The sequence below is a fragment of the Penicillium diatomitis genome (genome assembly GCF_028827545.1).
Source record: "Penicillium diatomitis strain IBT 30728 chromosome Unknown utg000001l_segment0_segment0, whole genome shotgun sequence".
In the NCBI taxonomy this organism is placed as follows: Eukaryota; Fungi; Ascomycota; class Eurotiomycetes; order Eurotiales; family Aspergillaceae; genus Penicillium; species Penicillium diatomitis.
In genome coordinates, this window is record NW_026623173.1 from 3,005,623 (window position 1) to 3,022,864 (window position 17,242).

The window sequence follows — 17,242 nt, forward strand, 5'->3', positions numbered from 1 at the left end:
CCTGGCCTAGTGACGTTGTGTTTTGAGGTCGGATATGGAGTAGAAGGCGGCCGATCTATGATGCGCATGAATATGTTGTCGCCTAGGTGCAAGTATTTTATTCCCCGGAGGCAAATGGCTGTGATGTTTTTCAGCTTCAAAAATCCTCAGTCTCACCAAGTATGTTACTGGCGTAGGGAGCAAGACACCGTCTCCATAGCGTGATGAATTTTTGCAAGTGTCGTAGATTGCCTCCGCCCAGAAAGTGCACTGATGATCGATCGAGCTCGAAAAGTCACCGTCCCGCAAGGGTATGGACTCATAGAGAACATCTCACCTTCAGTAACCATCGCGAGGCGAATTTCAGGGTACAAAAAATTTCGCTCAAGTATTCAGACTTGGGGAGTGTGCTGAAGAAAACCAAGCGACCTGTAGAAATCATTTTTTTGTGTGTCTGCTCTGCAAACGAAAGGCGATAGGCGATCTGAATTCACCATATAACAGGTCTCAAGTTTTCAGACGAAACGGTTCAATTAGTTGCATGACCTTGGTTTCCCCATCACGAACCCGCTGGGACGAAATTGATGAGCTTGAAAGGGGAATTGAGAGTGTAGAGAAGAGTCTGCGTCGGAAGATTGGGAGCAGTGACCCTGTCTCTTGACTGAGTCACATGCTGCTTGCTACTTGCTCCAGGAAACGGCCACGTGCACTCCAGGTTTAGTCGTCTCCAAAAACTTCCAACTCTTTCCATCCGCTCTGTCTCTTGTCTCATAGAGAGACTTTCCTCTCTCTCTCTCTCTCTCTTCCTCAGAGCCGCATTTCAATCAAGCCGGGTGTCTTGACAACTACTGAAGTGAAACAAATGACCGTTCAATTCGGCACCAGCATTGGATTTGCGCGCAAAGTTGTTTGAACGAGAGAAAGGCTCGGGTAGGCATGGCTCAGACAGAGCTTTGTTGAATTCGCAAATAAGTTACTGAGCAGTGAGCATGGGGTAAAGAGACACGGGAGATCCCTCCAAAAAAGCTACTCCACCAGCAAGAGACTCCTCTTCAGGGCCACGAGTGTCTCCCATGGCATTGGCATTGAGATTCTACTCTTTTTCAAAGAAACTACAGTCGAATGTGTGACGCAGCACTCAATGCGAATCACGTTGCTGGCGCCTTGATACATTGCCATTCAAGAAAGCTATTTTGAGTCGTGAACAGCCAGCCGATGAGACTTAAGGTAATCTCTTTGCCGCCTCGGTGCTGCCGCTCGCGCCGTTCTTTGCCAAACAAAGAGTGGTTCAACTCTGTCAACACGAGGTGCGGAGACTACCAAGCAGTGCAAGCTCCTTTCCTGGGCATCAGACGAGCGCTTGCTTGTTTTCGGTCCCGAGGTGGGTGTGGATTGGTTCATTTCCCCGGAATTCGGCCCCATTTGGAAGTGACTGCGGGAAATTAGCGGATCCTACTCCCCTTCTCATCTGGGGGTCCGGGGGACGTGGTGGACTCGAATTTGAGTTGAATGTCGGCTAATTGAGTAACAGGTCTTGCGCATGGTTTGATGGATTGCCTTGTTCCTCGGGCCGCCCGATGAACGGGATTTCCATAACCTTCCAAGCGTCCGCATCGGACAAAGCATGTTTGGACAAGTCCATCGTGATGGGTAAAGGAGCGTGAACTCGGCCAACCAGCTGCGATGCTCAATTTACATTGAGTCCCGTCTTACAGACCGAGCTTCTCCAATGGCCAGAGTCATCCATCCGAATGAGACGTGCCAAACAATCTCACTTGAACGCGATTTCGGCCTCGGCTCACGCTCTCGCCTCGAGTGTATCTCGAGTTCGGGACTGGCCGGGCAGGTCTGTGAAGCAAAAGCCGACATCTCCTATATTAAACTTTTCAACCGGTCTTTCGGCCCCAAACGTCCCTAAATGCCCTGCCCACCTTGAGATTTCTTTGTGCCATGTCTGAGTGAATTACATCTGTGTCCGATGGGATGTCAAGGAGAGCTGGCAGAATGCTCGAATAAAGTGCGCAAACTCTATTGTCTCCTCCGTAGCTCTCAACAGCCAGAGCCGGCCGCATTGGCGCAAAAGTTTCGACCTGGACAAGAACTATAAACTGCCTGTCCCGTTCTCATCCATCCGGTATACCGTCAATTCTGATCCCATGGAGACTTCAGATGAAAAGGTTTGGAGACACGAGCTCAACTCAGAGGTGGAATTTGTTCTAGAAGGAACCACTGTGCGTTTATTGGATCTTCACCCCTGGGTATATTCACAGCCGTCACGTCTACGGACCCGACCGAAGTATAATTTCCGGGGCGTGCTCTGGTGGAGCCCCAGAGTTCCAGAGATTGTCGAGGCTCCTTGGCCAGGGCTGGGTTTCTCTCCATGACAGACGTTTTTGACACACGTAAGAGGAAGTACTTGTTCAAAGTCCCTTGCACAAAATCTCTCGCTTAGACGAAATAATCATGACGACAACAGTCTGATGAGCACATCAGCGCAATCAACAATGAGCATGGTACGTGATGACGAATGGTCATCGAATGATGCAGAATCCCTGCGCCCGTGGTTAGGACATTGGATATCACAAAGGACCTCCCCAGCTACGGCATGAGAAATCCCTCGTTGTTCTACTCCACACGGACCTCTGTCTATTCCCAGCGCCATGGTGAAAACAGAGAAAGGTTTCTTTCCTGGGGTCGTGGTCCACCGTCCCACCAATCCAGAGACCAAATTTTGAGCTGTTCGGCTCGAGCTGCATTTACAAGGCCACTTGACTGGACACCAGACTACTTTGAGTAATCTCGAGCTCGAATGCCTGGGCACAATGCATGTGCTACACTCCTTGGGCTTTTCAAAGGTCTCTCGATCAAACTTTTTAAGACGTGTGATCCCGCTTGATGCGACGACCAGAGTCTATACCCTCGTGGCCAGCCCTCAGAGGGCTAGTTGACATTGAGCTCGTCCGTCTTGCCTTTCTTCTCCTTTCTTTTCCTTCCTTTTTTTGCTTTTGTGACCTTTGACAGCTTGACTCCTGTTGATCGCTGTGAATTTGGCCCTATAGACCTCTCTTCCGCGCTGCTGTCTCTCGTCAATCTCCGACCTCTTTCTCAAAAAAGGCCATGACACAGCAGTAGTCATGTCTGATCATACCGGACGGCCTACTGGGGATGGTCTAGTCCTCGAAGCGTGGGGCCAGGGATTGATGATCGGCAGTTTGCTCATCATGGCAGCCGTTACTTTGGCAAACATGAAGAAACACATTCTCCTCCACAAGCTCATTCTCGCCGAGGTAAGCTCTGCGACTTGTCGATCACTTTCGTCGATTCCTCCGTCTTGCAATACACTACGGGGAAGCAAAAAAAGACCCTCAGTCTCAGTCTCAGGATCACTGCTAAGGCATGTGTTGTCAAGCCAACGTTTTCATCAAGCTGATTCATTCGTTCCTTCTAGTTACTTCTTGCAATGGGACATGGTACCTTCATCTTCCTTCACGAACCCAAATATGGCTGGTACCTCTCTGTCACCGCTGTCGGACTCAACATCTCATGGGCCTTGCACAATGTTATTGCCTGGATGAAGAACCGACCGTTTTTATCTCGACGAGTCTCCATGATTTATATTATCACAGTCGTTCTTTCGTGGCCGTACTGGATCGTCGAGATTTATGCGAACTTTACGTACTTCAATAATATCAACAATATCTTCCATACAACTCGGCCGCTCGAGCCAATTTTCAGGTAAGGAAAGTCACCGTGAAAAGCTGCGGCTCTTCCCTTTCATCACGTTTTTGGTTGGAGGTGCTTGCGTTGCTGACTGATGATTCTTTTTCACCAGAGATCCATGGTGGGTCTTCACTACCATTTCCCTATTCTGGACGATCAAGCGCGAATATGGCTTTGGTCTTTCAGAACTGGTCGTTATCAGCCCGCGGTTTGGCATCATGTTGGCGTCCATGTGTCTGTCTATCGCATTCATCGTGGTCGATACATGCAGCGTTCTTGATGTCTTTAGCAACTCATTGCCTCAGGGTATAGAGCCCTTTTGGAAGGTATGTACCATCCCCAATTGGCTTGTTTCCAATGTTCGGTATTGGCCAAGCACCTGTGCGAGCTCAATTTCCACGAACCGAAAGAAAGATTGGCGAAATCTATATTGAACTCATTCACTGATTCTTCTTTTCCAGTTGTCATTCATTTTCAAGTGTCTTTGCGATACCGTCATCCTAGACGACTTCAAGACCGCACTGGACCGACTGCGCGCCTACTGGCTGCGCAAACAGGCCAGTGGCCATGTTTTGTTGGCCACTCCCCGTGCGGCTCGCTCTGCTCGACGGAATGCCGAAGAAATCGAGGATATCGAGTCTGCATCTGGCGATATGAGCTCTCATCAGTCGGGTCGAGAGCACACTAAATCGTATTCGATTCCTCGGGTGGTTTTGAGAGATGATATCCGATGAGACACGCAACTATCTAAAATGCGATTGAAGTTATTCATTCAATCACAGAGTCTTAAAACACTAGCTTTCGTTCTATCCTTCTGTCTCCTTTTGAATGTCGACGGCTTGAATCCTTGACTTTGAGAGCAACCAACGAATCCACTTCGATCATCTCCACATCGCCAGCATCATGTAGTTGTCACCCTCCAAGGGCTCAAAATACCTACAGCCCATCACCGATCAATGCGACTCCCGCTCTGCTCCACCCACATCAACCCAGGGAAGGTCCACCCTTTTTTCGGAAACGTCACCGGTGGACAAGCACATCCAGATCCAGACGAACGTCTCCAGCGACAGAAAGTATAAACTTGTACGCCGTTTCTCCTCGCCTCACAAAGTCAATTGTCTTTTTCTTCCCCTTCTTCTTGGAAGCGAACCTCCGCACGCTATACAAGCAAACGTCAATTATCTCTTCATTTCCATCAAATCCATTTTTGTCGACGATCTCAGCTCCAAATCTTGTCAAGATGGCACTCTCCGCACCCAGCACAGACGTATGTACAGCACTTGGTCGCATCTTTATACTCCGTGGCCCCTAACTAAGTGATATCACCATCTCAACCCTCCGACCTCGAAAGCTAACATCTTCCCTATCGTCTATCCAAAGCCAACAACCCTCGCCACCCAAGAACAATCCGACCCCTACAAATTCCAAACCTTCACCACAACAACCGCCTGGGCCCTGGGCACCGCCCTCCGCACTCGCCTCCTCTCCCTCCCTTCCTCCCAACGCAAACCCGCCCTCATCAACATCTCCCTCGCGACCGGCACCTCCACGCCGCACACCCTCTTCCAATGCGCCACCGAGCCCGGCACCATCCCGGACAACGAGAACTGGGTGCGTCGCAAGCGCAACACGGTCATGCGCTGGGGCCTGTCAAGCTGGGCGATGCGGATGAAGATGGTCTCCGGTCTCAAGGCGGCGGGAGGTGCGGATGCGAGCGCGAGTGTGAGTGCGGACGAGATTGAGAAGGCATTTGTGAAGAAATATGCGCTGGGTAGCTCGTGTGGTGGTGCGGTGGCGGACGAGTTTGCGATTCACGGGGGTGGGTGGCCGGTCAGGGTCCGGGGGGTCGAGGGCATTGTGGCGGTTGTGGTGGTTAGTGGGTTGAAGCAGGAGGATGATCATGCAGTGGTGGCAGAGACTATTAAGGAGTTGGTCGCTGAGGGTTATTGAGTCAGGTCATTCTTGATCGGATCGGGTTGTATTTGAGTTGTTGGTGCTTTTGAGATAAGTGCATCCATGTGAATCGTGGTCAATATACATTTGCAAACTCATCAAATGTCGAGTAGACTTCTAGCGATCTCATGGACTCTGTGAAACCATCCTGCTGGTGAGCCCAGCCTTGCGACAATTACATAGATCACTACAGGATCTCAAGCGTACTCTTCAAGGACGAAAGACTCAAGCGTAGTAGAGTATGCCAAGGTATCATAATATTTAGAATCGGATCCACCCGAGACTCGAGCGACGGTGTCTGTTCGCCACACGCGCATCTTTTCTAGACAAGGAAAGGGAAAAAAGCATACACTAGTCCCAAACATGCGTTTCGACTGTTGGAGATCAAGATAGAACAGTGTAGAAGGAAAATGAGAAAAAAAAAATGAATAGAAACTCCATGGTGTAATGCCTCAAAGAATAATTTTACAATTCATCGTGGTCCATAGGCTCCTCGTCCTCCGGGGGAGCACCAGAGCCATAAAGCTTGCTGGTGATGGGGTAGGCCACGCTGGACAACTGCTCCTTCTGCTCCTCAAAGTCCTCGGCGGAGGCAGTGGCGGCGTTGTCCTCGAGCCAGTCGAGAGCCTCCTTGACAGCGTCCAGAATGGTCTGCTTGTCGTCCTCGTCGATCTGGCCACCGAGACCCTTCTCATCGCCGACCTGGGCCTTGAGAGAGAACGCGTAGTTCTCCAGTCCGTTGCGAGCCTCAATCTTGGCCTTCATCGCCTTGTCCTCCTCGGCGAACTCCTCGGCCTCGGCAACCATGCGGTCAATTTCCTCCTGGGAAAGACGACCCTTGTCGTTGGTGATGGTGATGCTCTCAGCCTTACCAGTGCCCTTGTCACTGGCCGAGACCTTGAGGATACCGTTGGCATCGAGGTCGAAAGCAACCTCAATCTGGGGGACACCGCGGGGTGCGGGAGGAATGCCAGTCAACTCGAACTTGCCGAGCAGGTTGTTGTCCTTGGTCATGGAACGCTCACCCTCGAAGACCTGGATCAGGACGGTGGGCTGGTTATCAGCCGCAGTCGAGAAGATCTGGGACTTACGGGTAGGGATAACGGAGTTACGGGGGATAAGCTTAGTCATCACACCGCCAGTGGTCTCGATACCCAGAGTCAGGGGGTTAACGTCCATAAGGACGACCTCGGACAGGGTCTCATCACCACCGAGAACACCAGCCTGAACAGCGGCACCGAAAGCGACAGCCTCATCGGGGTTGATACCCTTGCTGGCCTTCTTGCCACCGAAGTACTCCTCGAGAAGAGCCTGGACCTTAGGAATACGGGTAGAACCACCAACCAGAACGATGTCGTCAACCTCGGACTTCTTCACCTTGGCGTCCTTGAGAACCTGCTCGACAGGCTTCAGGGTCTTCTTAAACAGATCCATGTTGAGCTCCTCGAACTTGGCGCGGGTCAGAGTCTCAGAGAAATCGTTGCCGTTGTGGAAGGCCTCGATCTCAATACGAGTGGACATCTGGGAAGACAGAGTACGCTTGGCCTTCTCAACCTCGCGCTTCAGCTTACCCATGGTCTTCAGATCCTTGCGGATATCGACATCGTTCTTCTTGTTGTAGAGCTTAACGAAGTAGTCCATGACACGGTGGTCAAAGTCCTCACCACCAAGGTGAGTGTCACCAGCGGTAGCAAGGACCTCGAAAACGCCGTTGTCAATCGACAGAAGAGAGACATCGAAAGTACCACCACCGAGATCGTAAACAATGACCTGGCGCTCGTCACCAGTCTTGTCCAGACCGTAGGCGATAGCGGCGGCGGTGGGCTCGTTAACAACACGGAGGACGTTGAGACCGGCGATAGTACCGGCGTCCTTGGTAGCCTGACGCTGAGCGTCGTTGAAGTAGGCGGGAACAGTCACAACGGCGTGAGTCACGGACTTGCCCAAGAAGCTCTCCGCGACATCCTTCATCTTCTCCAGAATCATGGCGGAAATCTGCTCAGGAGTGAAGGTCTTGGCGGTCTTGTTCACATCAACCTTGACCATAGGCTTGCCATCCTTGTTGACAACCTTGAAGGGGAAGTTCTTGGCGTCCTTCTGGATGTCCTTGTCGTCGAACTTGCGACCAATCAATCGCCTAGAAAACGCAAGATTAGTATCAATTGCCTCCGGAATCTTTTTGGCAACATGGCAGGCAAACTCACTTGATATCGAAGATGGTGCGCTGAGGGTTGGCAGCGTATTGGTTCTTGGCGGCGTCACCAACAAGGCGCTCCTCATCAGTGAAGGCGACGTAAGAGGGAGTGATACGGTTTCCTTGGTCGTTGGCGAGGATCTCAACCTTGCCGTTTTGCATCACACCAACACAGCTGGAAAAAGAAAGATGTCAGCATGGCCGAACCATTGAGCATATGGTTGTTGATTCCTCCATGGCCACGAACCTGTAAGTAGTACCCAAATCAATACCGATAACAGTGCCATAGTTCTCGGGGGAGTTCTCCTCCTCGGCGTGGGCAGTGGTGCCAAACAAGGCCAGAGGGGCGATCAACACCAGGAGAAGGTAAAAGACGGTGGTCCAGGTGAAGCCCTTGGACGCACCGGCGCGGCTCATGAGTCGCGACATGGTGGAGGGGATGTGAGTGAGAAGAACAAATTAAGTCGAGACAACAGTCACGTCTGACGCTCTGCAACGAAGAGAGTATCAATCAACAGAAGCCGAATCGATCGAAACTTCAAGAGGCGGATGCAAGTAGAGTCACACGAATGACTCTTGTTGTTGCACTTTATGTCGAAACCCTCGAGAATGAATATCAGTAGGCGGGAGGGACCCGAAGGAGATAGGGATGGAGGAAAAGAAAACTCGCGAAAGCAGATGCGAGGCCCTCTTGTATGGAGCCCCAGGGACCAGCTTGTTCCAGCGGCCATGCTGGCCTTTTCCCAGAGGTAACTTCTCATGCTTTGATTGGTGGAGATGAGGATGAGTCAGCTGATCATCAAGGCCGGCTATGGCGCCTGCATTGACCGCCTTCGGTGCGAGACTCCACACTAACCCAAATAAGAAAACCATTGTGGACTCTCCGAGCCAAGAAGTAAACAGCATCCGACCAGTCACAAAGTGCCAACATTGTCGAACTTGCTAGAAACAGCTAAGCGGTTGACCCCAAGACGTTTCGCATGACTTCTTCAGGCTGATTTAGTTTCGTCAGGGGAAAGCCACGTTTCATGACAGGCTTGAACAAACTGGACAAGGAACAAATTCCAGGGGACGGGTACTTCAATGTGGGATACGGAAATATAGAATGGTGGCAAAGACGGCCTGGTGCAGTTCTACCGAGATTGAGGCCACCTTTAACAAAACCTCAGAAGATCCAATGAAGCAACAATCACTTGGACTCTATGAACGACCTTGCTCACACCGGCGCCAGGTACTGGAAGTACATGCCTCCATATTATGAGTTCGTTGAGAAAACAGGCGGGGATATGGTTACACAGAGCGGAGACTCGGTCAGCAAAGAGCCGCAGGAGGCTCCAATTGACGATGAGAACCCCCGCAAGATGTAGATTGTCAGGCCAGCAGCTATTGGCAGTTTGACAAATAGTCATGGATGTCAATGATTTGGAAATGGACAACCCTTTCAAGTTATGACTTCAAAGCCCTTGGGATTCTGGTAATGGAGTCCGTATGTCCATGGCTCGGCTGAAGTACGAGGCCGGCGTCATGGATATGGTGTGTTCCTGGGCTCAAGATTGCCACATGATCATGGTATCATAGCCTCTTTCTCTTTTCCATCATGTTGAGCATGCTAGATTTCGAACGTATAAACAGTGATCCAACTACAAAACGACACGTTTTGACGCCCTGTCTTTGATGCAAAATTGCGCGCTTCATGCATGGAAACTTTATTCCAATAAACCCGCGGCCACTGTATTCCCCCCCCGCACGTAGCACAACGCGAGTGGGCGCCTCTAAAGGTACCGCCTGATCCAGCTCAACCTCCACCCGTGCAACGGTCCCGGGCGCCACAACCTTAGGCCGCTTCTTGAGTGTCGCACCCGAAGCCTTATCCAGCGAGGCGACCAACTTACTGATGCGACCAGGTACATGTAAGCGACCCCGGTGAACATCCACCTGCATGGGCATCAAGTGTTCAAAGGCAAGAACCTTGGTCGTGAACGTGGTGGTCGTTTTGATGGGCGCTGATGCACGACAAACCACGTCTCCTGAGCGCAGATGGATCGGGTCAATGTTGGCCAAATTCAGGACCACGTTTTGGCCTGCAACAGCCCAGTCACTAGGCTCACCGTCGACTTCAACGCTTCGAACAAGTGCAGATTCGCCGCTGGGCATGATCAAGATCTGGTCACCCATTTGCAGACTGCCAGAATCAAGACGACCAGAGATTGAAAGGGGGGTTTGAACACCGCCACGGAAGACATCGCCAATGGTCATGCGGAGTGGCTTGTCAAGAGCATGTGTAAATCGCTCTGAGGTTTCGAGCTCCTCAATCAGTGTGCGACCTTGGTACCAGGCAGACTTGGGATCCTCACTCCTACGTGTGATGTTATCGCCAAGGACTCCGGAACACGGCACGAAGGAGATGTTCTTGGGCTGAAATCCAGCAGTGGTCAAGAACGCCGAGATTTGCTGCTCGATCTCCTGGAATCGCTCAATGTCCCACTGTACCGCGTCCATCTTATTAACAGCCACGATGATCTTTTGGACTCCCATGCTGCGGACCAGAAGAGCATGCTCCTTGGTTTGACCCTTTAAGCCAGACTCGAACTTGCCAACACTCGAATCGATGACTAGGACAGCAAAGTCCGCTTGACTAGCACCAGCGATCATGTTGGGAACGAAATCCCGGTGACCTGGGGCATCGACAATGGTGAACGAAGTGTTCTCGGTCTCGAACTTGTTTGTCGCGATGTCAATTGTCACACCTCGTGCACGTTCCTCAGAGCCCTGATCCAGAACCCAGGCGAGAGCAAAAGATCCCTTCCCAATCTTCTCTGCCTCGATCTTGTACTTATCCAAAGTACGACGGTCGATAGCTCCCTGGTCTGCCAGAAGTCGACCCATGAGCGTACTCTTACCGGCATCGACATGCCCTTGATCTTGTCAGCCGTCTCATCTCTCTCTCACTTCCGATCCACGGACGAACTAAATGAGCCACTCACCGATCACCACAAAGTTAGCTGACTTCTTGCGGGTCGACTTGCCATACTCCGCCAAGACGTCGAGATTCTTGCTCTTGACCGTGACCTTTTCTTCAACGGAAAGGTCCTTCATACCGCCGGCGATGTCAGCCTGCCCTTTTTGGCCGCCCGCTGTCTTAGAAGTGCTAGGCTTGGCTTTGAAACCTAGATTGCATTAGGCGAGTGGCCATTACTCCTTTCTGCGGATCGCCAAACCTTTTGCTGTGCTCTGTGCATTCATCACCACATCGTCTGGGCTGGGACCTGTGAAGTCAAAAGGTTCAGCATGTTGTTGGCCGTAGATTTCAAGAATGTCCACATTGGTTGATTTGACATGGCTGGGCTCAGCAACTGTTGGTCCGGCAGTGCTACCAAGAATGACACTGGCAAAAGTAGATGGAGGGGCCCGAATGCTGGGCACTACCTGTTCAGGTTCAGGCGCAGCTTCCGCTGCTTTCTGCTCCGCTGGCTCAGAATCTCGTTCAGGCTCAGCATGCACGGGAGACTTGCTGGGCACCGGTGCGGATGGCCGTCTTGCTGGCGAAGATGTAGACGTACAGGCTTTGCCAAGCCGCCGGAGCCCACCACTTGATTCCGAAGTCTTGGACAGCTTGCTAGCCGCCAGTCTCTCACTGAGAGACAAAGGCGTGTCACTCGGCTTGGGCGTCTGACCTTCTGCACGCTCTGAAGGCCTGGGTGTGGATGGAGTTTCTGGTATCCCCGTCGACTTTTCGCTCTCTTTCTTCTTCCTTGCTGCTGCTAGAGCAGCAAGCTTTGACATTTTACCACCCGCTTCTGGTGCACCGCCCAAGAGTCCAAGCCGTGGATAAAGTGGTTGAATCAGGATATCAGCCTTGCGGTGTGCAGGGACATTCAACCAAGGGCAGTCGCGAAAGAATTCAGTGACCGAGATATTCGAGTCATCGGGTATCGGCGCGGGGAATCCTGGCACTAGCAGACCTGTTAGAACAACGTCCAAACTTTCAGGCACTGTCAGTCTTGGAATCCTAGCCAAATCATGGTGAAGTGCCCTGGACGGAGGCAGAAAGAAGAGCCACATACCTTGCAAATAAACTTGGCAGGTCAAGGTCGTCTTAACAAGCAAACCGCGACAGCGAGACACTCCAAACTGACCCAAAGGCCCGAAAAACATTCATGACAGTCCCAAGCCCAGCCAAACCTCATCGCCCGCCGAGTCAAAGAACCCCAAATAGAAACTTACCCATCTGACCCTTGTTCTTCTGCGCAGCTGGAGCTTGCGTCTTCTTCAGCTCCTTTTCCTTCTTGCCTAATCCCATGAAATCGTTGAATTAGCTCACCACCAACACAATCAAAGCACCTAACCACCAAGCTGCAAACACACACAAACGCGCACACATCCTCCAAACAAACCACACCCACAGCACCCAAATCGACGAACACACACCGATTTGCTATTTCTTCAGATGAGATACATACCTCTCAAGTAATTGACTGATTTCTCAATATCATTATAATAATGCCAAAGTGCATCATGGATTTCCTGGGTCGTAGCCGTCACCGCAGGTTGCCCCGCACGAAGTTCCGCTTGCACAGAAGCTGTGCACTGCTGTAAGAACTCCTGCTCCTCAGGATCAGGTGAAACATATCCGTCATCATCCTCAAAGTCGTCATCGTCATAGCCGACTGCCTTGACGCGGTGTCTCGACATAATGAAGGTTGACTAGGGGGAAAGAGAGGGCTTGAGAGAAGTGTGAGGGAGGTGAGTCGAATCTCGGCCGCGGAAGAGCAGAAAGTTTGGGGGGTAGAGGGGTCAACTTTTCAAGCGTGACGAGGGGAAGGTAAAGCGATGGCGGGGCAAAAACGTGTGTCGAGTCCCGTTTTTGATATAGCCTCCTTTTGATAGATCGTAGACGGAAGTTCGTGTAGACTTCTTCTGTCTTGTGCAGAGTTGATGTGATGAGAGATCAAATAGCTAGGCAGAGGGATCTTGGATCTGGGATCTGGTGTGTTGCTGGATCGGACCGATTCTGCCCACGTCATTCTCCACCACAATCAATCGCGGTCCCTGGATAAAGCGTGCCACTAGATTCCAGATTCCGGCCCGTCGCAATTCGTAGATTCGTTAGAGCCTCTTGGGTCTTTCTGCCAATTGCTGACCTATGGGAATGACAACTGAGACCTAGCAGCATGGTAACGTACAAAGTCCTTCCTCTTCATACATGGTAATTAGTGTTGGACTTCAACAATTGGACCTGGTCCGTGACTATGATCAGATATTTTGAAGGACGATTTGGAATGTATGCATTGTAGTTTTTTGTAACTTTTACTACGGCAATTCAGACCACCCGATGCACGTAATTTTATCTCGGAGCAATCTGCTCCAGTTCACGCAACACATCATCACAGTACCCGCTGGTAAAAGAGGACACAGCAAATCAACAGCTACTCTTATACTCGCCGTCAAGAGGATTCGCCGTTCACCGCAACGGGCTGCCACTGAAGAAGTCGCCCGCGCCGGGACCCGTGAAGCTTCCGTTGCTAGGGGTGAGCGCGATGGAACGCCGAAAGGCCTGACGAGGCGTCGTCGGGGCACTCGGAGGACCGGAAAGGACAGCGGATGCAGGCATGGGTGAAGTGACAGATGCAGCGGGAGTCGGTACGACCCCCGTATCGACAGCAGGGGTGCTACGACCGTTTGGGCTAGCCAGCGGAACGGCCGTGCCCGGGCGTGAGAGCACAGCAGCTGAGCTAAGACCACCATTCTTCGGTGGTGGCCGGAAGCCATGCTTTGAACCCTCGCGGAAGATCTCTTCCAGCATGAGAGCGACGATCCCCGCATCTTGATATTCTTGGAATTTCTTCCAGAGGCGCATGGCCATGCGGGCGTCTTCTATGGAGTCGTGGCCGTGGATGACTTCGGAGGTTGGCTCCTCCTGGATATACTCTTTGAAGACAGCCCAGGCCAGGTACCGAAGACTCAAACGGCGATTCTTGCCTGGGTGGAAGAAAAGATACTGCGTATCCACAGTCTGCGATTTGGGGACTTGAATGTTGATCTTTCGAAAGTCTGAAGCAAGGCCGTGGCCGACAAAGACACACCCAAGATTGAGCAACAGCCAGAGCTTTTTGTATGCGACCTTCAAGGGGACAAGGTTGTGGTTGCTCTCCCGAGGGTCAAGGTCGCCCGGTTTGATTCCGGAGTATTGTGTTACGTAGTCGACAATCTGTTCACGAATAGTGATATAGTCGTCGATGAAAGGCACGCCCTCGTCTTCACCCGAGGCTCGTAAGACTGAGACTCGCGCTAGACCACTCTTGTTGGGTCGCACAATTTCTTGAGATCCATCTGCCTTCACGTCAATCTCGGCCTTTTCGAGATCGACAAACTCGGTATCAAGTGCGACCGGAGTGCCAGCTGTGGGCTTTTCGTCTTCGGTCAAGGTACGACATGACTCGACTTGTTGTCCGCCACTGAATGTCCGTTAGTATGTATTGGAATACAAAAAAGGAGGTCTTTTAAGACAACGATGAGTGGAAAACTTACTTTAGCGACCACTCGCGGAATAGCAGAGTGGTATCGAGAGAACTCTTCCAAGAGTCATCAACGCCGTGCCGCGCGCCTCGCACCTGGAATGCCAACACACAAGGCTGCTTCCAAGGTTGCGTGAATCGAAGAGCCTCATCCCGATCCACCTCAGTAACCAAGAAATCATTGAAAAGGTGCCACTTGTCCTCGGACGCCTGAGACTCTGGTTCAGAGATTGACACATTGATGAATGAGACCAAATGTGCTTTTTGATGCTCTGGAATGTCGATCTCAGCCACGAGACCTACTAAGTCGTAAATGACCAAACCTGGTGTGTTGCTCTGCTCACGTGCACGAAGCTCGTCGCCTTCGAAACACATCACTTGGCCGTTGTCAATAGACACACCAACCGCGTCGGGCAGCCACCCGGGAATCGACCAAAGACGGCGACAAGCGGGGTTGGTAAGGGCGGTATTCAAGATGAGAATCAGAGGCATCCGGTGGACGGTTTTCCTGATCATGACTTGCTGATACCGACGACAGTAATTGCACCAGCCTCGATTCTGAGTCTCGCGCTCTATACTTGCTCGCAGGATGCTGGAGAATCGGAAAGCTGGGTTGCGTCGCGCATGCTTGATGTCCGAAGTTGGGTACAAGAGCTCGTTGGCAAGTGAATTGCCCGGACGAACAGTCTCATTTTGGCAAAACATGCATCGAATGGACTCTGAAGCGATCGTAGCCAGGCGCTGGTCTAAATCTTCACCCTTAGGCTGGACTGTGCGAAAATCGTGGGAAACCTGCGTCAAAAAAAACCGATTCACGGCTTGAATGGCCGTCGAAAGAGATTTGTTGGTCAAGTTCTCTTCCAAAAGGCCCAAGTTGGATGCCTCCCGGAAGCTGCTGAACGTCTTCAACAAATTGGTCGCCTGGCAGTTTTGCCCATTTGCCTTCTCCAGCATATCAAAGAGGTAACCTAGTTCACAGAGAAGACAGTGCTCAAAGATACAGCTTCCAGCGGCATGATTCAGAGCAAGGTTGCGGAAGAGAGGGATGAATTTGAGGAGTTGAAGGAGGGAGTTGGTAAAGGAGTTAGCTATGTGAGTTTCTAGACCCGAGAATGTGGTCTGATTGTAGTAGCGGAAGTCGAAGTCGTCAACACCGAAGCGACTGTACTTGATCTCTACATTGCTGTACTTGAGAAGAGGATCGTCCTCACCCTCGCCATTCATTTTAGCGGCCGCCAATGCTTTCGTTGCTTCGCTCACCGAGCCCTTGAGGTCGGATTTGCTTTGATCCCGAGCCTTTTCACTCAGGAACTTGGGAGCAATGAGAGCAGATTCAGCTGCGACGAGGGAGCGCGTGCTGTCGGCCTGGTACCGACGAGCCTTTCGAGGATTAGGTGCACCGTGTCCGACCTCAGCGGGTCGTAAATATGGAAGGAGCGACTGGTCCACTGGAGGTGGCGGCGTGCCTACTTCGAACAGCAAATGACTGGGCCAAGCGGAAAAGAGTCGTTCATGATAGTATGGCATTCCAACCATGTTCAGTGGGGTTTCAGGAGACCAATCGACTGGAGGGTGTCGTGGAGAGACATCGGCGAATTCGATTTCTTTACTCATCTCGTTGAAGTGAACCTTGTTTGGGGAACCCCATAGATGGATGGCGCATTCTGCATCGTTGATGGCCAGAGCTTCTCCGGACGGAGAGACATCAAACCCGAGCATGAAAGCAACATTCGCCTGTCTCAGATTGATCGAGTTCGGATTCATCAAGTCCACAACCTGGAGCTGGCCCGTCTGGGATGCCACAAAACTTGTCGTGTGCAGTTTCGGATGCATTCGCACATATGCCGCACCCGCATGGAAGGGAATGGGTGGAAGCGGCGACAATGTCTTCAAATCGTAAACATTGGCCAGTGGGTCGACAATCGGGGCTCCGAGGTGACGAACTGAGAATCCACAAGTCACAAGTAGATCATTCCGCGCATCCATATCATTGACAGCAGTTCCATGTGCTTTCCATGATTTGACAACCTTGAAATCAGCCAGACTCAGCGCGTTCACAGAGCCATTATCCGTTGCGGCGCAGAGATATCGACTTTTCTTCATGAGTGTGTAGTTTGAGTCGGTATGCAACTTGTCGACGATAGCCCCTTTATCGATGTCGATGGTGAACATCGCCCGCTGACAGCCCGCCACCAGGATCCGATTTGTCTGCGCCGTAAAACTCATGCATCGGAGATCGGTCATGTCCTCGTGCGTGACGTGCCATTGTGTCAAACCACGTCGCGTAATCATATGCACGCTCTTCGATGATAGAGAAAGCACACCACGTTGATGAAAGATGATTTGTCGTACCCCGCCGTCGGAGACAGGATGAGCTCGAACGGAGGTATAGCGTTGCAAGTCCGGTCCATAAAATGACGAGACTCGGCCCTGGCAGGACGCGGTAGAGATAGATCTTAGCCTGCTCGTCCTCTAAATTTGACCTCGCAAGACGTGCACGACTCACATATTCGTTTCCTGTCCAAAGCAGCTCCATCATATCGTCAAAGGCGACCGTTGTCGCTATCGTCGGCAGCCCATGCGCACTCGGTGGCGGCACTGGGATGCGCGACAATTCATCCCAATCTGCCTCCATTGTGACAGTGGGGCGAATCCGGGCGAAACCGCCCAGCCTACTGCTCTGAGCGAATACAAGTCACGTCGCCTACCAAGCGTCTTCCGTGTTGGGATCTGTGACCTTGTCCCAGATCAGGAAAGACCGAGTCCGATCATCGTCTAGGAGGGGACGGGGCGTGATTGCGGGGAAGCTATCAGAGCCCTTCGGGATCAGACAGTCGGCGAGGGGAGCGAGCTGGAGATATGATAATCGAGCAAGTAAGCT

General features: G+C 51.7%; 5 protein-coding genes across 5 annotated transcripts; 2 read left to right on the forward strand and 3 right to left on the reverse strand.

Moving 5' to 3' along the window:
- Positions 1-3,113: 3,113 nt before the first annotated feature.
- Positions 3,114-4,433, forward strand: N7539_000832 (uncharacterized protein; the record flags this gene model as incomplete). The annotated part of the gene is made up of 4 exons (XM_056930436.1): positions 3,114-3,266; positions 3,428-3,714; positions 3,812-4,025; positions 4,161-4,433. The coding sequence occupies 4 exons, from the start codon at positions 3,114-3,116 to the stop codon at positions 4,431-4,433; spliced, it is 927 nt and encodes a 308-aa protein (XP_056794729.1).
- Positions 4,434-4,939: 506 nt separating this feature from the next.
- N7539_000833 (DUF967 domain protein) lies at positions 4,940-5,649 on the forward strand (the record flags this gene model as incomplete). The annotated part of the gene is made up of 2 exons (XM_056930437.1): positions 4,940-4,966; positions 5,080-5,649. The coding sequence occupies 2 exons, from the start codon at positions 4,940-4,942 to the stop codon at positions 5,647-5,649; spliced, it is 597 nt and encodes a 198-aa protein (XP_056794730.1).
- Positions 5,650-6,117: 468 nt separating this feature from the next.
- On the reverse strand, positions 6,118-8,275 carry bipA (Hsp70 family ATPase KAR2; the record flags this gene model as incomplete). Its single annotated transcript, XM_056930438.1, has 3 exons — positions 6,118-7,789; positions 7,857-8,021; positions 8,094-8,275. The coding sequence occupies 3 exons, from the start codon at positions 8,273-8,275 to the stop codon at positions 6,118-6,120; spliced, it is 2,019 nt and encodes a 672-aa protein (XP_056794731.1).
- Positions 8,276-9,418: 1,143 nt separating this feature from the next.
- Positions 9,419-12,538, reverse strand: N7539_000835 (putative translation elongation factor EF-1 subunit; the record flags this gene model as incomplete). Its single annotated transcript, XM_056930439.1, has 5 exons — positions 9,419-10,761; positions 10,831-11,013; positions 11,065-11,808; positions 12,071-12,136; positions 12,307-12,538. 5 exons carry the CDS (start codon positions 12,536-12,538, stop codon positions 9,419-9,421), a joined length of 2,568 nt encoding a protein of 855 aa, XP_056794732.1.
- A 769-nt stretch (positions 12,539-13,307) lies between these two features.
- On the reverse strand, positions 13,308-16,996 carry pan2n2 (poly(A)-specific ribonuclease; the record flags this gene model as incomplete). The annotated part of the gene is made up of 3 exons (XM_056930440.1): positions 13,308-14,301; positions 14,375-16,791; positions 16,868-16,996. The coding sequence occupies 3 exons, from the start codon at positions 16,994-16,996 to the stop codon at positions 13,308-13,310; spliced, it is 3,540 nt and encodes a 1,179-aa protein (XP_056794733.1).
- Positions 16,997-17,242: the final 246 nt, after the last annotated feature.